The 25,666-nt window shown below is 36.7% G+C and overlaps 1 protein-coding gene across 1 annotated transcript; it reads right to left on the reverse strand.

The window, feature by feature from the left end:
* On the reverse strand, window positions 1-25,426 carry EMB2804 (tubulin folding cofactor B). Its single transcript, XM_089996927.1, has 7 exons — window positions 25,127-25,426; window positions 23,921-24,039; window positions 22,543-22,604; window positions 22,285-22,326; window positions 16,676-16,809; window positions 1,129-1,198; window positions 1-221 (listed from the first exon to the last, which is right to left on the reverse strand). The coding sequence occupies exons 1-7, from the start codon at window positions 25,378-25,380 to the stop codon at window positions 174-176; spliced, it is 729 nt and encodes a 242-aa protein (XP_089853053.1). The 5' UTR covers window positions 25,381-25,426; the 3' UTR covers window positions 1-173.
* Between the last annotated feature and the right edge of the window lie 240 nt (window positions 25,427-25,666).

The following is a 25,666-nucleotide window of genomic DNA, read 5'->3' on the forward strand; positions in this document are numbered from 1 at the left end:
TTTTCCAAGAGAATGAAAACGTGATAACTTTGAAAGAACTGCTTAAAGGTGTTTGATACACTTCAAGTAAGCTACACTAAACGTCGACTATGACAAACAGATTTGATATCAATCTTTAACACTGAAGAAAAAACATGGTAACTTGATGTGCAAACGTTGCTTCATGTTTACTTTCATATTTCATCTTCCTCAAATGGATCACGTTCAGGATAATCACCGACCTACATAAAAGACCACAAATTTAAGAATAGTAGCAGTGGCTTAGTTAAAAACAACAAATTTGATCAATTAAATGAAAGGCACTCGAACATTTAATTGACAATTAGAACAAAAGAACTCCAAATAACTAGCGAAGTAACGTTTCAATGGAAAAAAAAAAAGCATCCTTTCCAAATTCATTTTCCAATGACTCATACAACAATGCAAGGCCTACTAAAGTTACTTTTCCAACACTTGTCTTCTAGTACATTCCTAAAATTACCAAACTGCATTTGCAGATGAACACACGCTATACGGAATAAAACTATGACATTGAAAAGTCATCCTGTCATGGCATATTAGTTACTGAAGGTAACAAAGGATTACATACAGAAAAGAAAGAAAAGCAGCAAGGTGTGATACTCTTAAGAGAATGGAAAGGGATGCCGCTACTATTCAATCAGAAGCAATAGATGTTTGAAGCATTTGCAGAAAAAAGGAATCTTCCTCTATGGAATCAGAACAGAAGTTCCTGCTCCTATATGTGATAGGGGATTTAAAAAAAAAACTGTGCAGAGGGAGCCTGTCAAGTGGTCTAGGCTTGACTCCACATGTATGCACCTCTCCTTTCCATACAATAAAAATATTTGGTGAAATTTTCTTCTAACAATACATTACTATTTTATTAGAGATTGAGGACTCCAGAAAAGCAAAGACCAGTTTCTAGGAGGTGGAGGTTGGATGGGTTCAGAGAGCAAGCATTGGTAAATATATAAATACAAGCAAAACAATTGCCCCCTATTTATATCACGTGCATAGCACGTCTTTCCTCAATATGTTCTACCATTTTGTATTGATTGTTAGGTATAGCACCAAATCATAGTAAGAACATATGAACAAAAGTTTATTCAATGCATCTCGGTAGTGTACCTTGACTTTATCAGGCCTAACCATTGCACCATGAAGTGGAGGACAATTGAAGTAGCACTTTCCTTTGACCCTGAAAAGTAAATGAGAATATTTAAATGCAGCTAAAAAAGTAAAAAAGAAAACTAAAAGCATGTCAAAAGTGGCCTTTTATGTCTCAAAAAGATCTTAGGGAAAATATCCTCCAGCTTAGTTCCTTACAAATTACCGGGCTACACATCCATAAATTTGTGAACTACGCTGGAGGATAATTGTAAATTTCTAGCTGCATGCTTCTGCATAATTCCTGTCCCAGCCCCAAAACCTAGTGTTTTTGCCAGTTTGCCTTCTCATAGCCTCCTTATACAGTCTACCAGATTTTATCCACTCAGGAAAGCATAAAAAATTAATTAAACGGAGACCACACATTGAAGAAGAACTTCAGCCAAGAATCATCTACGGTACTTGGAACTCTAACAGCATAAGGTTCATGTTTCCAACATCAAATTGCTGGATTCAAACATTGGATTTTTTGAATGAGGCATCCATTACAGGCGAGGCCCCTCAGCCAGTATCTCAGGGAACGAGTGTGGCTGACACTGCTTGTACTGCCCTTTCACATTCAGAGTGGATTTCTGAGGTTTTCGACAATTCCCTTCCCAACTTAATGAGACTAAACTTGTTCAACTCATTGTTGATTTCTGGAATGAGATGGTCGGGGCATAAAACATATTGCAAGAGGTATGGAATTGAAAGCTAGCAGCCTAGCAATCTGTTCAGAAAACTGAGGTCGGACCTTGTTGGGAAGTCTTTTAATTACGGAAGGGATTATGTGTAATAGGGAATTGTTGAAGGAAGCCAAAAATCTAGTGCCATCAGCCTAACTCTGTGCTAGTTAGGAATGGTGGAATCTAGATCCAGGCATAATAACTAGAATACAGACATAACAACTTTACTAGCTCAAGCATATTGTTTTAGTCCATACATGTGAAAAGATTAAAATGCCCCTGAATAGTATATGTATAGACATACAAATGTAAACACACACACACACACACACACACATATATATATATATATATATATACACACTCTTCCTCAAACATACGGTGAAATCACCAAAAGTTTGTCCAACAAAAAATGAAACCTCGGGCAGGTCAAGGCTTTTATAAAGAAGTCTGCAAACTAATATTCTGAAGTAACATATGGCAGTGAAATAGTCTTCTTAAAAAACTCTTCGCAAACATAATGACATTTCATCTCAATATGCTTAGTCTGCTCATGAAAGGTCTGATTTTCAGCAATGTAGATAGCACTCTTGTTATCATAGCATAATCTTGATAACTCTGTCATGAATACTCCCATATCTTTGAGAAGACGCCTCAACGATACAATTTCAATTGTAGTAGTTGTCATGGCTCGATATTCGATTTTTGTGGAGGAAAAAGATACTTGTGATTGCTTCTTACATTTTCATGAAATTAGAGAATCTCCAGCACGTCTGTCATTTAGGTCTCCTCCCCAATAAGAATCAAAATAAGCAATTAAATTATGAGAAGACAAAAATAAAAATAATCCTCTAGAAGCAAAGTTTTTAAATATCTAATAATACGCATTACTGCATTCATCGGCACAGTGGTAGGAGAGAGATGAAATGAACTGGCCGTGTAAACTGCATGCACTATGACAGGTCTGGTAATGGTCAAATACGTCAATGCTCGGACATATAGAGTAGGGTCATCTAGAGGTTCTCCATAATCAATCTTCATTTTTGCATTTATCACATCTAGAGTATCTACTCCTTTGTAATCAGTAATTCCAGACCGGTCAACTATGTCACATGGGTGCGGGTGTGGGTACGGGTACGACATGGGTGCGGCGCAATTTCAAAAATTTTGAACACGGGGACTCGGTTATATACATATATATATAATAAGATTGTAAATTTTAAAGCAAAAATAAAAAAGTAATTCTTAACAACACAAACTTACCTATCCTACAATAAGGGTGCAGGAAAGGGGGGGTTGAGCCCCTGCCTATCCTGTAATAAGGAGGGTCGGCAGGCCCTGCCTGCCGACAATGAAGGAGAGAACGAAGAGGTGAGGGGGAAGAGACGCAGAGGGGAGGTCTTGGCCCCTCCCCTATGGAAACAGGGCAGCAAGGAGGGGCTCAGCCCCTCCCCTGCGAAAATGGGGCACCGGGGAGGGGAGCCCCTCCCCTGCGAAAACGGGATGGCAGGGAGGGGCTCGACCCCTCCTCTGCGCAAACAAGGAGAAGAAGAAGACAACGAGAGGGAGAGAGAGAGATTACCTGAGAGGTAGCCGAAAAAAGGGGAGTAGCTGGCGTTGGGAGATGGCGCACGGGGGGTATTGGCGCCGACTGTTGGAATACAATGAGCGAGAGGGAGAGTTGAGCGTCGAGGGCTACCGACGTCGGGTGACCGGGAAACAGGAGAGAAAAGGGAGGCTCGAGGGTTGGTGGCAAAGAGTCGTTGGTGGCCTACCGGAGCTCGGATGAGAGAGGAGAGGACCTAACCCTAGAATTCTGTAAAAAGAATTCGGGGGGGGGGGGGGGGTATTCCCCTCCCCATGTGCCTCTTAAGGGTCGGGCCCCGACCACTCGACTGTTTTGGATCCGGGTCGGGCCCCGACCACTCGACTGTTTTGGATCCGGGTCGGGTCGAGTCCAAATTAATTTTTAAAAATGGACGATTATAGACTCTGTCAAAGTTGACCGAGTCCAAAACGTGGACGGACTCGGTCTCGGTGTGTTGACCGAGTCCGACTCTTCGTTGACCGTGTCTGCCCTGTGTCCAAAGCCGCACCCGTGTCGGGGCGTGTCGATGCAGGTGTGTCGACCTTAAAGCCGAGTCCGTGTGACTTAGCCTGTCAATAATTTCAGCTGCAAATTTGGATTGAGACGGTAGATACCCTCGAGTAGAATATGCAACCTCAATCCCTAAGAAAAATATGAAAAAACTAAGGTCAGTCATTTCAAAACTTTGCTTGAGAATAAATTTAATTTGATCTAATCTATGTTTATCTGCTCCAGTTATGATCATATCATCAACATAAAGTAATAAAATAAGAATACCTGTAGTGAAATTCTTAACAAATAACGCAGTATTAGTATAATAGAAAGTATATTCAATCTTAAGCATATCATAACTAAAGTGATCATATCAAACTTTTGGAGTTTGTTTAAGACAATACAAAGCCTTTCTAAGTTGTAGAACTTTTCCCTTATGAACATTATATCCAGGGGTGGATCCATATATACTTTTTTTAAATCACCATTTAGAAATGCATTTTTAACATCCATTTGATAAATTAGTCATTTCTTAACAGAAGCTATGGCTATCAGAATTCTAACAGTGGGCATACGTGCTACAGGAGCAAATGTTTCATCGTAATCCATATCATATTCTTAAGCATATCCTTTAGCGACCAACCTAGCTTTATGTCTTTCTAGGGATCCATCACTTTTAGTTTTTAATTTAAAAACCCACCTACATCCTATTGATCTCTTGTTAGTTGGTATATCAGACAATTCCCAAGTTTGAGAATTTTCTAAGGCTCTAATTTCTTCATTTATTGCATTTTGCCACTCAGGATAGTCCTTTGCTTGATTATATATGGAAGGTTCAAAATATGAATAATTTTTTGCTAAACAAGTTGTATAGTGAGGTTCAAAAGATTCATATGGCACAAAGCTATCTGGAATTTTGTGTGGTCTCTCTGAGCGTCTAATTCTTGTGTTTTCTTGTTCTTTTATGGTTGAATATTTTTCAAAAGCAATAAGTTGTTCGTTTATTTATCTTTTTTTATATTGAATGACACTTGGATGATCATGGGGCTCAGTAGCTTGAGATTCATTGCAAGTTATCTCATTAATATCTTCATTTAGTGGAGATATTTCTAAAAACTTGTATTCACTTTCATCTTTGGATGAGATAGTGTCAAAACCATTTTCTTGTTCTAGAAATGTGAATGTGTGAGAACAAAGCATCTACACCCAAAGACCCTTAGTCTAGGATAATCATGAAGATATTATAAATTTTTTCATATGGTGGAAGATTTTGAATTTTTTAAGGTAATCTATTTATAAGATATAGAGAGGTGAGAGCTACTTTAGCCCAAAAGTATTTGGGAACACTTTTAGATATAAGAAGAATTTTAGTAGTCTCTATTATGTGTCAATGCTTTCTTTTGGCCAAACTATTTTGTTCTGACGTATTAGCACATAACCTTTGATGAAGTATTTCATTTTCTTTTAGATATTGTTGAAAGTCATTATACATGTATTCACCACCTGAGTCGGAACAAAAAATAGATATATTGGATTTTAAAAGATTTGTCACTAATGAAAAAATTAAAATTCTCAAATACTTCATGTTTATGTTTGAGAAAAATATATTCAAGTATAGCAGGACTAATTATCTACAAAAATAGCATAATAAGTATATCTTCTCTTGGAAGCAACAGGGGCAGGACCCCAAACATCAGAATGAATTAGTTCAAGCAGTTTAGTAGCAGACAAAGACCTCTTTTGATATGAAATTCAGTTCATTTTTGCAAGAATACAATTAGTAAAAGAGATTTGTTCATTACAAAAGATCCTCAGATGAGGAATATTGGATAATTTATACATACTAGGATGTCCTAGTCTTTGATGCCACAACTTTATCCAATATTTGAACATTAAGGCAAAAAGTCTTAAAAGAAATTTTCAACTAATCCATATAATACAAATCTCCTTCTCTATGCCCTTCCCCAATCTGCCTCCCGGACTAGAGATCTTGTATTAAGCATTGGTTATAAGTGAAGAAGACTCTACAACACTGATCAGTGATTTGAGAAACAAAAAGTAAATTTAAATTTAATTTTGGAACAAATCTTATTTAAATAATACTAAAAGCAGAACATTTTTCAAAAATTTTAATTCCGTTAATATCAAGAGAGGTCCCATCAGCAGTGCAGAGTAACATCGACTTACCTTTTTTTTATACAACAACAACAACAACAACTACGCCTTCATCCCAAAACAATTGGGGTCAGCGATATGAACCAAAAGAGAAAATCATTCTGGGTCTTCCACATGAATCCTTCTCCTCCAATCATTTCTATCCAATGTCATGTCCTCGGTGAGGTTCAAAGCATTCATATCCTTTTCGATCACCTCCATCCATGTCTTCCTAGGCCTACCCCGACCTCTTTTAACTAATATATTTTCCCAGTTCTCCATCCTTCTAATTGGAGCATCATTAGGCCTTCACTGAATATGTTCAAACCACCGTAAACGATTCTCTCTCATCTTATTTTCAATGGATGCAACGCCTACCTTCTTACGTATCTCCTCGTTTCGAATCTTATCTTTTATTGTATTTCCACACATCCATCTAAGCATACGCATCTCAGCTATACTCATTTTTTGAATATGATGTCTCTTGGCAGCCCAACATTTCGTACCATATAGTAAAGTGGGCCTAATTGTCGTCCTATAAAACTTTCCCTTCAACCGCAATGGCATGATTTACCTTTTTTTTATATGTCATATAAAATGATGCACCTAAGTCTAAAAGCCAAGAAATCATACCTGGAGAAGAGGAGGAGACGACAGCATCGATCACGTATTGTCCTCTAAGTTAAAGTTGCAATGCCTCCATGAGTTGAGAAAGAGACATATTCAAAATTGATTTACTTGAAGAATCTTAGTCAACTTGTAAAGTACCAACCGAAGCAATCTTCTTTTCATCTTTTTTTTTTTAATTCTGGACAAAAATGTTTAATTTGTCCCGATTCCCCACAATTATGGCAAAAAATGCCTCCTCTTCTCCTTCCATCTCCTTTTCCTTTATACAAGTGTGGGGGTTTGTATGTATGACTGTTGGCACCTGGTCTTGAAACGGCCAACACATTGTCCTTAGCTTCTTTTGCTTCATTTTGAGACCTTAATCTAGTTTCTTGCATGCAAACTTGAGCTAAAACCTCTTGAATAAGAGGAAGCTCATTGTGTCTTCTATGTATAATGTTGTTTCTCATTTATTCAAACTTGGGTCGCAACCCTCTCATAAATTGAAAGAATTGCTCATTGTTTATTTGCTTATTTCTAGTTTGGGCATCATTCAAAGTTTTCCAAACAGACTCTAACTTAGCTATTTGATCTCATAACTTTTTTAGAAAGCCAAAATACCCTCTAATACTCAAGTCTCCTTGTTCATAATTGTGAATCTTGTCTTGAAGTTGTTAAAATATTGTACATATACCTTACTGATATACGTATATCAGTCAGGGGTATTTTGGTTTTTTTAAGTATCTGTATTTAGTATAATCCATTAGGGACAGACATGTAATTTTATCTTTTTCTTTTTGTCTTTTTCTTTTTTGTCTTTTGTAAATTAATGCACCACGTGACTATTGAGAGGCAGTCCAACGACTGTTGGACTGCCTCTCTCACCTTAAGTGAGGCTCTATAAATAGAGCCTCACTATGCTCTTTGTATGTTATGCTCTTAGAAGCATATTTTGTAAGGTTTATAAAAAAACTTTTTTATATAAGCTTTTGTGCCTTTGTCTATGTGAAAGTGTTAAAATATGTATATATATATACATATACTTATATATATATATATACATCCGTATATATATAAGTATATATATACATATATGTATATATATATTGTTTCTCTTTTAGTGAAATACCCGATAAGGGTATTCTTGTAAAACTGCAAATGTATTTTTTGTTTTTTACTTTTTTGTTTTTTTCTTTTTCCTTTTTTACTTTTTCCTTTTTTATTTTTGTCTTTTTGTAAGACCACAAGGGGCCCCACTCTTGTAGTCGTTGGGGCCCCAACGACTACAAGGGAGCCCCCTTGTGGTCCCTTCTTTGAGCCTCCCTCCTCTATAAATAGAGGAGGTGTTCTCCTCTTGTTGTATGGGGTTTTCCACCCTTCTCTTCCTTTCTTCAATAATATCCAACTTATGACTTTAAGTCATTTTCTATATTTGAGAGTTTTGTGTGTGCACATTTGGTGTTTGTGTTCGTGGCTCTAGTGGTCACTCTTAAAGAGTGACTTTTGCTCTATTGGTGCTTCCGCCTCTTTTCATTACATGGTATCAGAGCTCGGTTGGTGATTGGGTTTTTCTTTAGAACGTGTGCCTCTCAATTTTTTGAAGAAAGGAAGGACTTTTTGGTGCCGATGGAACGTGACTCTAAAGTGAAGCTTTCTTTTAAGCTAAATGGGTCCAACTATCTCATGTGGGCCTCCGCTATGGAAAATCATCTTAGAGGTAAGAAACTTTGGGGTTTTGTTATGGGAACTACTCCCGAACCCTCTCTTGTTCTCACCAAAATCGAAAATGAAGTTGAAAAAGCTTTAGATGGCGATGAGCGCATCAAAGCTATTAATGAACATCAATCCAAAATTGAAGATTGGGAAAGTAACCATGCCAAAATTTTGGCATGGTTTATGAATAATGTAGACCTTAAAAATTGTGCTAATATTGCCAAATTTAGAAGGGCAAATGAGGCTTGGTTTTTCCTTAAGGGTATGTATACCCAAAAGGATCTTGCTCGACAATTTTTTTGTCAAGAAAAAATCCGTTCCACCAAACAAATAGATATGAGTGTCCGGGACTATTTTAGCTCTCTAACTCCTCTTTGGGATGAACTTGCTCTTCTTGAGCCTAAGTGGGAGGCTCCGGAAGATATTGAATTAAGAAGGGAACAAATTGAAAAGGAACATTTTTTCCAATTTCTTCATAGTCTTCGTCCGGAATTTGAACAAGTAAGGGCATCTCTTCTCCATAGAAGCAAAGCCCTACCTATTGAAGATGCCCTTGCCGAGATATGTCAAAAAGAAACTCGACTTGGCTTGAGCTTTAAGAGTGATGAAGTTTTGACCGCTACTAGGCCCGGATCGAATGTTAAAGCATATAGACCTCCCCATTTTAACAAAAATAGTAATGGGCCTAGAAAGGGAATAATATGCCATTATTGTAATGAACCGGGACACATTAAACCGGTTTGTCCAAAACTCAAAGGAAAGGTAGCCGCGGTTGGGGAAAATTCTCTAAAGAAGGAAGAAAGTACCAAAGAAGGAGATATCAAAGAAACTCTAAATCACATCTCCGAAGTTCTCCAACATCTTCTCAAGACTTCTCCTTCAACATCCGGAGCCGCCATCGCCTACTCTTCATCACCTCCAGGTATGTGGATACTAGACTCCGGTGCTTCTTTTCATATGACATCTCATAAAAACTCTCTTTCAAATGTTTTTTCTGAACCCATATCCTCTTGTGTTTCAACAGCCGATGGTACATCATTAAAAATTATTGAAACACTTGATTTTAAAGACTTTTTCGTTCCTAAAGTAAGAATCGTTCCTAAAATTAATTTAAACTTTTTTTCCGTTTCTCAAATCACCAATCATGGATGCCAAGTCTCTTTCTCACCTAAAGATTGCACCGTGCAGGATCTCCAGTCAGGGAAGTTGATTGGGCAAGGTCATAGAAGGGGTGACCTCTACTTTATGGATTTTTTGACTCTTCCATCTAAGTCATCTTGCAATCTTGTTAAAGACAAAAGTATTGGAATATGGCATGAGAGACTTGGCCATCCAAATTTTGTAAAAATGTCTCTTTTTCCTTTTTTGAACAATACTTGTAAAGACAATTACATGACTTGTAAAGATTGCATTTTTGGGAAATCTAAAGCTACTCCATTTCCTCAAAAAAGTTACTTTACCACTCGGCCATTTGAACTTATTCATTCCGATGTATGGGGTCCTTCCCCTATTTTGTCTAAAGGAGGTTTTTTGTATTACGCGGTTTTTATAGATGACTTCACTCGATTTACGTGGATTTACTTCCTAAATCGCAAATCCAAAGTTTTTTCCTTCTTTAAAGAATTTCATGCAATGGTCAAAAATCAATTTTTGAGAAATCTATCTATTCTTAGGTCCGATTCGGGAGGCGAATATATGTCCAATGATTTTCAAAGCTATTTAAAAGAAAATGGAATTTGTCACCAACGTTCTTGCCCCAACACTCCGCAACAAAATGGTCTTGCGGAAAGAAAGCATAGACACATAATAGAAACTACGATAACGTTATAAATTTCAAGAAATATTCCAAAATCCTTTTGGGCCAAAGCAGTTTTAACCTCTACATATCTTATCAATAGAAATCCTTTATCCTCTTTGAAAAAACTTTCTCCATCTGAAAAACTTTACAATATGTCTCCCGATTATAAAAGACTAAGAATTTTTTGATGTAAATGTTTTGTTCTAACTCACAAAAATGATAAACTTTCTCCTAGGGCTATTGAATGTATCTTTTTGGGATATGGCGAAAAACAAAATGGTTATCGATGTTTTGACATACTTAAGAACAAACTTTATATCTCTAAAGATGTCACATTCCTTGAAGAGGAAAATGGTTTTTCGCACCAACCAAATGAAAATATTGATTATTCCTTTCTATTTGACTTGTTGCCTCAAGAAAACATCATAGATGATCATATTGATCCTAGTGAATCCCTTAGCGAAGATCATTTTGAACATCCAAGTGATGATCAAAACTTAGAAGAAAATGTTTTAAGACAAATTCAAGTCTACTCTAGAAAGAATGAAAGAAATCCTCCTTGTGCCCTTGAAATTTTTTCCCAAAGTGAGTCAATCGAAGAGACCTCTCAAAGAAGATCAAATCGGATTTCCAAAATACCAAATAGATTTGTTTCGTATGATTCCTTTTCTCCTAATTTTCGAGCATGCCTACTTGCTCTTCACTCCTTTCATGAACCATCTCATTACAATGATGCTAAGCAATATGCTCATTGGAATGAAGATATGGAACTTGAACTTAATGCTCTTAAAAAGGCACAAACTTGGGAAATCATTGATCCTCCCAATGGCAAGAAACCCATTGGATGTAGATGGGTTTTTAAAGTAAAAACTAAAAAGGGATAGTTCATTGGAAAGATATAAGGCTAGGTTGGTTGCCAAGGGATATGCCCAAGAGTATGGGGTAGATTATGATGAAACTTTTGCCCCAGTTGCTCGAATGACTAGTGTTCGAGCCTTTATTGCTATAGCCTCAGTTAAAAAGTGGTCAATCTTTCAACTTGATGTCAAAAATGCATTTTTGAATGGTAATTTAAATGAAGAAGTTTATATGGAACCGCCTTCAGGTATGAACTTAAATGGAAAAATTTTGAAATTAAAAAAGGCTTTATATGGACTTAAGCAAGCTCCTAAAGCTTGGTATGATAGGTTTAGTAACGTACTAATCAATTTAGGATTTTCTTTTTGCTATACTGACACTGCTCTTTTTGTTAAAAGGACAGGTGACTCCATTATTATGCTTCTACTGTATGTTGATGATATGATCATTACTGGGAATGACAAAAAGGGAGTAAATGATGTAAAGTCTATGTTAAAAGAAACTTTTGATATGTCTGACCTTGGTTATTTGAGATATTTTTTAGGGATTGAAGTGGCTTATTCCCCGCGAGGATACATCCTATCTCAAATGAAATTAGCTGCAGAAATTTGTACCAAATCAGGAATATCTGATGAAAAGAAAGTTGAGACTCCTGAAGTTATTAATGCAAAACTGAGACTTGGAGATGGTGTTCTTCTTGAGGATCCAACCCCCTACCGTCAATTAATCGGATCTCTCACCTATCTATCCATCACACGTCCAGACATAGCTCATGCGGTTCATGCAGCAAGCCAGTTTCAGCATGCACCTACTTCGGTTCATATGGCAGACGTAATGAGGATTGTGCGATATATCAAAAATACTATATCCAAGGGACTCTTCTTATCTTCTTCCTCGTCTCTTGACTTAACTGCTTTTACTTATGCTGACTGAGGAGGAAATCCCAATGATTGTATCTCAATAACGGGTCTTTGTATTTTTCTAGGTGAATCCCTCATTTCGTGGAGATGCAAGAAGCAACATAAGGTTTCACTGTCATCCACTGAAGCTGAATATCGGGCCATGGCAATGACAACTATGGAAATCGTATGTCTCAGAAGTCTCCTTGCTAACATGGGCGTCCCCATTTCCACTCCCACCAAGCTCTGTTGTGATAACAAAAGTGCGATATACATTGCCAGCAATCACACCTTTCATGAGCGGACCAAGCATATCGAAATGGATTGCCATTATGTTCGAGACGAATACCTCAGAGGGACTATCTCATTACCATATGTTACTTCAGAGTATCAACTAGCTGACTTCTTCACCAAGGCGCTCTCAACTCCACGATTTATGTTTCTTCTTAGCAAACTTTCGGTCTTCTCCCCGTAAAGTTTGAGGGGGCGTGTTAAAATATGTATATATATATATACATATACTTATATATATATATATACATTCGTATATATATAAGTATATATATACATATATGTATATATACTGTTTCTCTTTTAGTGAAATACTCGATAGGGGTATTCTTGTAAAACTGCAAATATATTTTTTGTTTTTTACTTTTTTCTTTTTTTCTTTTTCCTTTTTTACTTTTTCCTTTTTTACTTGTCTTTTTGTAAGACCACAAGGGGCCCCACTCTTGTAGTCGTTGGGGCCCCAACGGTTAGATTTCTGACCGTTGGGGCTCCCAACGACTACAAGGGAGCCCCCTTGTGGTCCCTTCTTTGAGCCTCCCTCCTCTATAAATAGAGGAAGTGTTCTCCTCTTGTTGTATGGGGTTTTTCACCCTTCTCTTCCTTTCTTCAATAATATCCAACTTATGACTTTAAGTCATTTTCTATATTTGAGAGTTTTGTGTGTGCACATTTGGTGTTTGTGTTCGTGGCTCTAGTGGTCACTCTTAAAGAGTGACTTTTGCTCTATTGGTGCTTCTGCCTCTTTTCATTACAGAAAGTTCATTTTCTTATCTCTTTTATGAGATTGCATTCGGTCCATTAGAGACCACAGTTTTGTTGTGCACTTTTGTAGCCCTTTGTTGGCATTGTATTTGTGTACCATTGATTCATTACATGGTATCAGAGCATGACTCTTGAAGAAGTGAAAAGTTATTTCGGGATTATTCTACTTGTAGTGGTGCTCCTCAACTCGTGGTCCTCTTCCAACTCCTCTACTCAAAGTTCTTGAAATACATTATGGGAGAAAGAGACTCTGCCTCCGTCATCTCCTACAAGCTCAATGAAAACAACTACTTGATGTGGGTGACGACAATGGAGAATCACATCAAAGGTAAGAAACTATGGGTTTTGTTAGTGGTACCACTAATGAACCACAACTAAAATTGACAAGGAGAGGAGATCAAGTCAAAGCTTTGTCTGAAGAAAAGGAGAAAGCTTTGCAAGAATATTAAAACAAATTGGAGGATTGGGAAGCCAGCAATGCTCAAATTCTCTCACGGTTTATGAATACCATGGAGTTCAAAATCGCTACCAACATTATTAAGTTAAAAAAGTATGTGATGCATGGATCTTTCTAAAGAGTACCTTCATCTCAAAAGATATGGCTAGGTTATATTATCTTCAAGATAAGGTACGTAATGTAAAACAAGAGGATAAAAGCGTAAGAGATTTTTATGATATTTTATCTCCTATTTGGGATGAACTAGCCATGTTAGAACCAAAATGGGAAGGTTCAGCTATTGAAATAAGACGATTTCAAATAGAAAGAAAAAATCTTTTTCCTTTCTTTATGGCCTCCGACCGAAATTTGAGCAAATTAGGTCTTCTTTGCTTCATAGGACCTCGACTCCTTTTATAAGTGAGGTTCTTGCTCAAATTTGCAAGAGGAAACAAGACTTGGAATGCACAAGTCTAATGATAAGGTCATTGCCATGGCAAAACCCAAAAAATTTGTAAAAACATATAAACAGCCTCACTTTGAGAGAAAATTCAATGGAAAAGAACATAGTGGAGGAGGATACAAAGGCAAAATCATTTGCCATCATTACAAGGAACCGGAGCATATAAGACCGGATTATCCCAATTTTAAGAAAATGACCGCCTTAAGTGAAGAACCTCAAGAATCAAAGAAATGGGGCAACTTCAATGATTTGACCATTGCCCAAATAGCAAAGGTCATCTCACAAATTCTTAAGGCCACTCCTACATCCGGCACCGCCATTTCCTCCTCTTCTCCTCCAAGTAAATCTTCTTGGATTTTGGATTCGGGTGCCTCTTTTCACATAACTCATAATGAGTCTCTATTATCCAATTGCACTAATTCATATTTTTCATGTATATTAACCACCGATAGTACTTATTTAAAAGTTAAAAGTATAAGAAACCTCAATAATATCTCAAAACATTTCTTTGTCCCAAAAGTGAGGGTTATTCCAAAATTGGATTTAAATCTTTTTTCAGTATCTCAAATTTTTTATTATGGATGTAAAGTATTTTTCTCATCCCAAGCTTGTTAGGTGCAAGATCTTCAGTCAGGGAAGCTGATTGAGCAAGACCATATAAAAGGAGATCTTTACTATATGGATTCCTTGTGTTAATCTAAAAACTCCTTTTGTAATCATGTCAAAGACATTAATTTAGATCTTTGGCATAAAAGATTAGGACATCCAAGTATATCCAAATTATCTCATTTTTCATTTTTGGAAAAAATTTGTAAAGATAAAGATTTTGTATATAAAGATTGTATACTTGAAAAAAATGCAAATGACACCTTTTGGATGTAGAACCTCCGTGTCTAATGAAATTTTTGAATTAGTGCATTTGGATGTATGGAGTCCCGCTCCCGTTATGTCAAAAAGTAGTTATTCATATTATGTTACATTTATAGATGATTTTAATAGACATACTTAGATATACTTTCTCAAACTCAAATCCGAAGTTTTTTCATATTTTGAAAATTTTCAGAATCTTGTTAAAAATCAATTTGAAACAAATATTAAATTATTCCGCTCCATCTCAGGGAGAGAGTTTCTTTCAAATGGATTTCAATCGTATCTAAAACCACATAGAATTGTACACCAAAAAATCTTGTCTCATAACCCCTCAACAAAATGGCATTTCCAAAAAAAAACATCATCACATTATTAAAAACTACTAGGACGTTACTTATTTCAAAAGAAATTCCAAAAAAAATGGGTCGAAGCCGCTCTAACCACAGTACATCTAATAAATAGAATGTCTTCTCAAACATTGAAAAACAAATCTCCAATTAAAAAACTTTTTTAAATTCTTCCTAACTTGAAAAGGTTAAGGGTGTTTGGATGTAAATGCTTTGTGCTTCTTGAAAAATATAACAAACTCTCCTAAAGCTATAAAATGTGTCTTTCTGGGATATGTCAAAAATCAAAAAGGCTATTGATGCTATCATCAAACAAATGATAAGCTTTATGTTTCTAAAAATGTTACTTTTCTTTAAAATGAAAATGGATTTGTTTTTTGAAAAATCTAAGAAAGAATCTGAGTATGCTTTCTTATTTGATTTGTTACCTAAATCAAATAATGAAATTGTTGATAATGATATTGGTAATTTCGAGTCTATTAATGACTCAAGCGAAGAAAGAGAATCATCTCATAATCTCCTACAATACTATAGCTGAGATAATGGGGAGCATCCATGTACGCTTGAAAAATATAATCAATCAACAAATGTTGAAGAAACTAGTGTTAGAAGATATGGACGAATACATAAGCCTAAAAATAGATTTGTTTCTTATGAATCATTTTCTCCAAACTATAAGACTTGTCTTTTAGCCATTTATTCATATCATGAACCCTCTAACTCCAACGAAGCTAAAAACATAAAAGAATAGGTTAAAGTCATGAAAATAAAATTAGATGCATTACATAAGGCTCATACTGGCAATTCAACTTCTACCCAAAGGAATGAAAACAATAGGGCGTAGATGGGTTTTTAAAATCAAAACAAAAAGTAACGGGTTCCTAGAAAGATATAAAGCAAGATTAATTGCGAAAGAATACTCTCAAGAATATGGAATAAATTATAAAGAAACATTTGCCCCAATAGTTCGTATGACCACAATTAGAGTTCTAGTTGTAGTAGCATCCATTAAAAAATGATCTATATATCAGTTAGATGTTAAGAATGCATTCTTAAATGGAAATTTGCATGTTCTCTCTAAGGGATTATTCCCCAATAACATTAATTATACATGTGTTCTCAGCCCTTTCTGGCTCATTCTTGTGTTTTCATGTGTTGTTGTTGACCCATAAGAGGTCAGATTTTCAAAGTGTTCTCTTGCCCATAAGTGGCACACCAAAGCATATTCAGAGCAGAGTTTGAGCCCTATTTGTATGTGTGATGCTTCAACTTCCTATTGCATATTTATAAACTAACAATTCAAGACTCAGATCATTATGAAAATTAAGTATATGCATATCAATGATAAATTATAAAAATAACAGTGGCAGTTGACAATTAATGCTCAAGACAGTGAAAGAGGCAATTAGCATCAACAGAGACTGAAAAAGCGAAACTATATCACATTGAGATCCAGTGCCAAAGTAGAGTAAATAATATGTAAGAAATAACAAGCAATAGTAACTGCACAGATATCAATGCTCTTTAGATCTAAAAGAATGAGCTAGTGCATGAAGACCATACATCCCATCATGTTTGCCAAGTGGCTCATCATACTGCACTCCGACCCAGAAACCAGGTGCAAGTGTTTCAGCTCTGCCAACAAATTTTACTACACCTCTCTTCTCTCCAGGCTCAACTTGACATCTGTCTCCAACCTGAAAAACAAATATTACTTCCAGGAATATTTAACACAATTAACAATGGGAAAAAACTAAACTTGCTTGGTTGAGCTCTCAGTGACGTCATTATGGGTGAATGGCCAAAGCAGGTTATTTATTTAAACATAAAGAAAAATGTGGCATTTGGACACATGCATCCTAACTGTCTAAAAGATAGAATATCAGCAAAAACATTAGACCAAGAGACCTTGTCCATCATGCAGCGGAGGAGATGAAGGTCACAAATAACCTGCTAATTAAAATTATGATTCATAGAGCAGATTAAGAGAGGACCTTACAGAACCACAGCACAGCAAGTTTTTATCTATGTTATATTGTATCACATGATGGTGGGGTTGAAGCTAGTAACAATTGATAGGCAATAAATCGAATTTGCTGCAATTTTGTAGTGACGAATTCTTCAAAAACTAAATTGGTAACAGATTCCCAATAAATTCAATTTATCACTACTTTCTGTATATTGTGATAAAATCATGATTTTATCCTGATTTCAATTTGAATTCATTTTTTATTTTCTTTCCAGTTTTTGTGTTTTTGTTTGTATTTGAAATCTCTTGTTTCTTCTTTGCTTTGAAATTCACTATGTTCTTGTTTTAGAAAAATCATTTTTGAAGTATTTTAAGATTTTCTGATAAAATCTCTAGAACAAATTGATGTTTGATGAATGAAGCTTAGACAGGCTAGTGGTATTCTGTATGAAAATGGCGTTGTGATTGGAGCAATTCTATAAGATTGTAAGAAGACATGTGCAACCACTTAGTGAAAAGTGTTGAGTAGATAAGCAATTAGAGGATAGAGTGCAGGATATCTGCCTTGAGATAGATGATAGAGTACAGGCAACCAAGATATTTGTCTTAGATAGATGTCTGAAACAATAACTTCAAAATCAACTCCAGGACATGTTGCAAACATGTCAAAAACTCTCACCAGGGAAAGTAGGTTACCTTTTCTACAACAACAACTATGCCTTCATCCCAAAACAATTGGGGTCAGCGATATGAACCAAAAGAGAAAATCATTCTGGGTCTTCCACATGAATCCTTCTCCTCCAATCATTTCTATCCAATGTCATGTCCTCGGTGAGGTTCAAAGCATTCATATCCTTTCCTATCACCTCCATCCATGTCTTCCTAGGCCTACCCCGACCTCTTTTAACTAATATATTTTCCCATTTCTCCATCCTTCTAATTTGAGCATCATTAGGCCTTCGCCGAATATGTCCAAACCACCGTAAACGATTCTCTCTCATCTTATTTTCAATGGGTGCAACGCCTACCTTCTTACGAATCTCCTCGTTTCGAATCTTATCTTTTATTGTATTTCCACACATCCATCTCAGCATACGCATCTCAGCTACACTCATTTTTTGAATATGATGTCTCTTGTCAGCCCAACATTTCATACCATATAGTAAAGTGGGCCTAATTGTTGTCCTATAAAACTTTTCCTTCAACAGCAATGGCATTCTACGATCGCACAACACTCCAGTTGCACTTTTTCATTTCATCCACCCAACCTTTATCTTATGATTTGCATCTCCATCAATTTCTCCATACTTTTGAATGATAGATCCCAAATATTTGAAACAGTCATTCACCGGTATTTCTTGCTCACCAAGCTTCACTACACTCCTATCACTACTTTGTTGCTTGCTAAACCGACATTCCATATATTTTGTCTTACTCTTACTCAACTTAAAATCTCTTGCTTCCAATGACTGTCTCCATAATTCTAACTTAGCATTAACCCCAGCTCTAGACTCATCAATCAAAACAATATCATCAGCAAACAACATACACCACGACACATTTTCTTGAATTGATCTCGTAAGCTCATCCATCACTATAGCAAATAGGAAAGGGCTTAATGCAGATCCTTGATGTAACTCAACCGTTATATGAAAATTGGTTGTCACCTCTCCACAAGTGCAGATATTGGTTATTACTCCTACGTAAATATCTTTAATTATACTAATGTACTTGAGAGAAACACCTTTCTTCATCATTGTCCACCAGAGAACATCCCAAGCTACTCTATCGTATGCCTTCTCCAAATCAATAAAAACCATATGCAAATCTTTGTTCCTCTCTCTATTTCTCTCAATAAGTTGTCTAAGAAGATGTATAGCTTCCATAATTGATCTTCCAGGCATATAACCAAATTGATTCTCCGATATCATGACAACTTTCCTCAACCTAGACTCAATCACCCTCTCCCAAAGTTTCATAGTATGACTCATGAGTTTTATACCACGATAGTTTGTGTAATCTTGTATATCACCCTTATTCTTATATAGAGACACCAAAGTACTCTTCCTCCACTCATTAGGCATGTTATTTGTCCGCCAAATCTTGTCAAAAAGATTTGTCAATCATTCTAAACCTTTCTCTCCCAAGCATTTCCAAGCCTCGAGAGGTATACCATCTGGGCCAACTGCCCTTCTTGATTTCATTTTCTTCAAAGCCTCTGCAATTTCTTTCTTTTGAATCTTGCGCATGAAGTCACGATTCATCTCATGAAAAGGAATGGAGAAGTCTCCAAGATCCTGAGCATGACTTTCATTAAATAGCTTATCAAAATAATCTTTCCATCTCTCCTCTATCTCCTCATCTTTGAATAAAACCTTTTGTGTTTCATCTTTGATACATCTAACCATACCCAGATCCCTCAATTTCTTATCTCTCATCTTTGCAAGCCTATAAATATCGTTCTTGCCCTCTTTAGTATCCAACTTGTCATAAACCTCCTTATATACCTTATCCCTCGCGTTCCGAACTATTTTTTTAGCTTCCTTCTTTGCTATCATATACTTCTCCAAATTCTCATTATCATGACTCTTACTTAGACTTCTATAACACTCTCTTTTAACCTTAATAGCTAATTTGACATCCTCGTTCCACCACGATGTATCCTTACCTAGCGGTGCACCGCCTTTAGACTCACCCAATACCTCCTTAACCACCTTTCTCATGTCACCCGCTATCTTATTCCACATTGATTATGAATCCTCCTCGAGACACCAATCAATTCTTTAACTACTTGCTCTACAAACATTCCTTGTTTATCTCCTTTCAATGCCCATCACTTAATTCTAGGATTTATCCTATGTCTATCCCTTTTGCGACATTGTCTAATTCTAAGATCTAAAATTAAGACTTTATGTTGTGTAGCTACACTTTCTCCCGATATAACCTTACAATCGATGCAACAACCCCTATCTCTCTTTTTAAGTAGGAAAAAATCTATCTGACTCGTATTAACCCCACTTTTAAATGTTACTAGGTGAGACTCCCTCTTCCTAAACCAAGTGTTTGCTAAGATCATATCATAGGACAAACCAAAATCTAAAATCCTTTCTCTACTTTCGTTTCTTTCTCCTATACCATAGCCTCCATGAATACTCTCAAATCCATCCCTACTAATGCCTACATGCCCATTAAGGTCACCGCCGATGAAAAGCCTTTCTCCATAAGATATCCCTTGTACTACTCCATCTAAATCTTCCCAAAATTAATGCTTAATGGAATCATCTAAACCTACTTGAGGTACATAAACACTAATAATATTAATAATATTCGTACATAATACTAATTTAATAAGTAAAATCCTATCACCCTTCCTACGGACCTCAACTACATTATCTATAAACTCACGACTCATAACAATCCCTACTCCATTCCTATTCTTATTTATTCCTGTATACCAAATCTTATATCCCCAAGGTTCTATCACTTTTGCTTTCTCACCTACCCATTTGGTCTCTTGTAGACATAAAATATCAAACTTTCTCCTACACATAACATCTACTAACTCTACCAACTTACCAGTTAAAGACCTTATGTTCCAAGTGGCTAACCTAATTTTATGGTCTTGGACCAGAGTTACCAGTCGAGGAAGCGGGAGCGGGAAGCGATACGGGAAGCGGGAGCGGGAAGCGAGGCACTTTCAAAAATTTAGGAAGCAGGGAAGCGTGGAACCACTTAGAAGAAAATTTCGAACCGTCTCGGAAACGACCTAGGAAGCGAACCGGAAGCGAGGGGAAGCGAAAAAAAATGAAAAAAATGGGGAAGCGAGGGGGAAACGTGGGGGAAGCGCGCTTCCCATTTATGGGAAGCGCGTTTCCCATAAAAGGGGGACGCGCTTCCCAAAAAAGGGGACGCTTCCCCTCACGCTTCGGAAGCGCGACGTTTCGCGCTTCCCCTTTTGCCTAGGCGCTTCCGGTAACTCTGTCTTGGACTAACTTCTTTACCCCCACTCGTCCAACAAAGTGAGGGAACCCTTGCCTATTCGACACCACACCCGGGCACCGGTGTGACGCGTCGCTTCCGGGCGACGACCTAGCAACCCTTGCCCATTTATCACTGCCTCCGGGCCTATAGACGACTATTAGGCCCGCAAACATGTGAATCATTTTCCTATGAAATATGATTCATGGCTCATAAATTTGTGAAAATTCCCTAACATTAGAGGAAGCTTACACATAGCACCTAAAAGATAAGATTAATGGATGTCAATTGAGATGATTCAGGCATGCAATTGTAAAGCCTACAATATCATCAGTAAAAGAAAGAACCAATAAAGGTGTGGAAAGGACAGGACACTCAGACATGAGAAATTTTGGAGTTACTCAAGTTTAGGGTTAGATATGAATGGAGAAATATCATTACTAACCCCAAGTATGCATTGTAAAGCTTCAGTGATGATGATGATCGATTCTCCTTCAGTTAATGATTTAAGTTAGTGCCTCTGTGTGTGGTGGGATGTGGTCAACCTAGATAATTGACAGACTGGCTAGCAACCAATATCACATGGGTCAGTCATAGATGCTGGCATTCAGCTATTTTGATGGGGTTTTCCATTACAAGTAGTACTTTAACAGAATAAGTGACAGGAGTCAAATGAAATATCCATGTGACATAGCTTGCCACTTGGAAATATTTAGAAAATCATTGGAAACTGGGACCTAAGTGCGCTATGGATTTTTCTCTTTTTTTTCATCAATGAAATATAGTTCCAGATGAGCTAAAAACCAGGTGAGGCCCAAGACCTAGGCATTGCTTAGCTGTTTTGACTACATAGGTTGGTTCTGGCCAGATTTGTGTCATTTTCTTTATATTTGACGTGAGGTTTTTCATGTGCTCTACTATGTGTAATCCTTTATTCATTTAATGCTAGTGAGAATACAAAACTTTCTGTTGCATGAATACTTATTTCCATATTATACATGAATTGCTCACATAATATCCAATTGAAGAAGGCATCATTCAAGAGAAACAGTCAATAAGCTTCTTAAGGCAAAAAAGATAGATGGCCACAAGGGACACATTGTATCACAGAGAAAACTGATAGTATCGTGTCAGAAAGATACTAACTGGATTGGAGAAAATTCAAAAACTTCAAGATCAGTAACATACTAAACCTAGCATGATGTGGAAAATACAAATTACAAACCTTTATAGCCGAGCAAAGGTCCTCCATATAGTTGTCATTTATCTGTCACAAGTCAAGTCATAGATATATGTCAGTCACATACACAAATTAGTAATGGAACACCAATAACTCTATGCAGTGAAAAATCTTTTATATGAAATGAATCATGGATGAAGAGCACACTAACATTTAAAAGTATGCAAAGGAGCCTAAACATTATCCTCAATGCTCTCCTATATAGACTAATAAATAAAGGACTATTAACAATGTCGAGCATACATTATCTTCACTGGCTGTGGACATTTGTGGTGCCAATTTCTCCTTAAATTTTCTAAAAGTAACTGCAGCAGAGAATGTTTGCAAGTGGATAAGACATTCTAAGAATTTTCATCCATATGGATGAATTCTTAAGAGCAAAAAGAAATAGAATATTTAGCAGCATTAAAAATGCTATTGAAAATTAAAACAATAGAATTTGGCGATCACATAAGCCACACAATCATGGGACAGATATTAGTCATCTTTATGATCAAGTCTTTCTTTATGAACAAATATCAGCAATGAAGTATATTGTCAGCACACTGACATACTGACAAAGAGTTAATACCACGTAATAACCACAATCCCAAGACTGATTGCTGATCTTGGACATTGGAAATTATTGAAACCAATCTTCAAGGAAAGAGACCCTAGAGAAAGAGGACAATAAGAATAATAAAGATATGATAAATCATAGCATGCCTCTCATCTTGAGAATGTTTACTACAAATAGATCCTCAGTATTTTCATGCAAAGGGCATTAGGACATACACATACAGCTATGCTGTAAATTCCCCCAACATCCTTGCCAGCCCCACCTCACCCCCCCCCCTAAAAAAAATAATAAATAAATAATAAAACATAAAAATAAAACGCTAAAGGGAAAAAAATATGCTAGAAAATATCAGGCTACATAATTGCTTTATTTGTAAAAATCCATCTATGAAATGCAAGTTGAGAACTTCAATTATTGAAGTCTATTGCTGAAGATCGAATGTTATCCAAACAGAAGGGTTATAAAAGACATCTGAAAACACAGCTGAGCTCTTCAATTTTTCAACTCTGTTGCTGAAGTCTTAAATAAATAAAAGGGTTGCAGCGGCTAATATTTTAAATTTCTTCAGATAAATTAGAAGTTGGAATATCTCATGTATAAATGTCTGCAAGACAATAAAGATGGGAGTGGACAAGAAAATATGTTCAGTATTTTGATCTTCTAGAATTCTAAGAAACCTAAACACCAAGAACTTCAGGAACATAGAAAATGAGACTCCTTACAACCTGATAGATAAGTAAATGATGGCTCAGAAATGAAATTAATATACTGGAATGGTATTTAAACAACTCTGAATTGACTCCCACCCTTGAAGAGTTCAATCAACCTTGCACATAAGGTCATGGCTATTTCCAGAATGACCTTTACTAAGGTGAGTTCAATGTTCGCATGAGGACAACATGATAAGTCAGTTAGTAATCCACTAGAGACATTGTTTCAACAGATTTTGTAATATGTGCATAATAAGCATATCCATCAGAGCTATTTATATGAAAAATAAAAACAATCTACATAAAGAATCAATTTATATCATTAGATCAAAGAAGCCATAAGGGAACATACAGTCGAGTTTGTCATAGGCTTCTTCAGAAATTGTATACTTTTGTACCAATGAAGTGTCTTCCAACCAGCCTCCAGCAGTCACTGAAGAAGGGTCAACATCTACAATATGCAACCTGTACCTGTAATTATTTAAAGGAAATTGAGCATCAAATAATGCTAGATGACTCGTTTGAATCAATGTTGTCAACATCGATTTCTTCACTGAATCATTTTTCAAGATTCAGAAAATCAGCTGATTCAGAATTGAATCAAATCGTTTTGAATGATTGAATCATCCTTTTTAAAAAAATATATATTTTTTAAAAGAGTTCAAAAACCAAAAAAGATAAAAAACTTACAAAAAAAAGGAAAAAACATGAAAATACAGAAATGAAGTAAATAATGACTTATAGGGTCCATTCAAATTCAAATTCTAAAATATGTATTTAATGCCTAAACAATCAAATATAGCTATTATAAGAACGAAAAAACAAAAGGAAGATCGATTCAGCCAATTTTCTAGAAAATCGGTGAAAGAACTGATTCAATTCGAATAAGCAGATTCATGCCAATTCGTTTCTATTCAGACAACATTGGTTTGAAGTGACATATGAATGTTGACACTTTTAATTTAAGCATTGCAAAAAGGTTGGGAACTTTTCAGATATATGAAACAAACCCAAGAGAAAGAAACCTAAATGTAAGGCACAAGAAAATCACAGGCCCTAAAATAACAAGGATATCAAGAAAAGCCACACCAAAGGAGAAAGGCTGCGGCATAAAATGGGTTAAAGACTAAAATGTTAGGCATGTTATGTAGCTCATTGATAGAATGCCAGCCTGTAAATCTGTAATCTTTCTAAGGTCAAATTGTAGAATCACCATTTTCCGGTGATTTGTAACACTGCCAAGTTCTCGTAACAGCTTCGCATACTAGATCCAATTAAAACCCGAACAACTACCAGAATTTCAACAAGATGGACAAGTAAAGCAATTCAAAGCTGAAGAAACCTTTCAAGACTGAGACTCACATCGTGTATTAAAAAGCAATTCATCCAATGATACTAGCATACGAATCGGAAAGGATCTACGATCACCAGATAACGAAAAATAACGAAATCAAAGAAATGCAATCGATGGTAATCGCCAAAACAGCTTATAGACTTACAACTATCAATGAAACGATCGAAAGAAGATTGACAGAGGAAAAGGAGAAAGAGGCCCCACCCATCACGGGGAGAGAAGAATCCGAGGGGTCTGTGGTCTTCGGCGAGGTCGCAGAGTTTGGCGCCGGCGTCGTCGTAGAGGTGGAGGGACATGGAGTCGACGGAGGTGCCGGTCTTCTTCCAGAGCTTTTCCTTGACGGACTCGACGGTGCTCTGGAGGGAGAAGCGGACGTCCGCTGAGAAATGGGAGAGGTTGGAATGGGTCACGCGGAGAAGCACGCTCTCGTCGCCGGCGACGTGCAGAAGGGAAGCCATCTCTCTCTCTCTCTTCTCTCTCCTCTCTCCTCTCTCCTCTCTCCTCACGGTTAGGTTGGCCGATCCGGTGCTTTAAAATTTGGGGTTGTTTTGATGCGGGTCAGGTCTAAGAGTCCACTTATTTTGTCATTATTTCTTGGTGTGTACCAAGCGATCGTATGTATCAGATCTCGGGGGTGGGCAGTCAGGATTCGACTTGTGGGCGCTACCCTCTTGCATAAAGCCAAAGCCTAAAGATTCCTTTGGGGCAAGGGGTGCGCCATGGGTTTACACCACCCTACAAAGA

The sequence above is a fragment of the Nuphar pumila genome, chromosome 2 (genome assembly GCF_984573655.1).
Source record: "Nuphar pumila chromosome 2, dmNupPumi1.hap1.1, whole genome shotgun sequence".
NCBI classification, from domain to species: domain Eukaryota; kingdom Viridiplantae; phylum Streptophyta; class Magnoliopsida; order Nymphaeales; family Nymphaeaceae; genus Nuphar; species Nuphar pumila.

Coding starts and splice junctions, on each gene's coding strand:
- EMB2804 (XM_089996927.1), bottom strand. CDS start 25,380: ATGGCTTCCCTTCTGCACGTCGCCGGCGACGAGAGCGTGCTTCTCCGC. Junction 24,040..25,126: donor TTCTTCTCTCCCCGTGATGG/GTGGGGCCTCTT, acceptor AAATAATTACAG/GTACAGGTTGCATATTGTAG. Junction 16,810..22,284: donor ACCTTTGCTCGGCTATAAAG/GTTTGTAATTTG, acceptor TTTGTTTTTCAG/GTTGGAGACAGATGTCAAGT.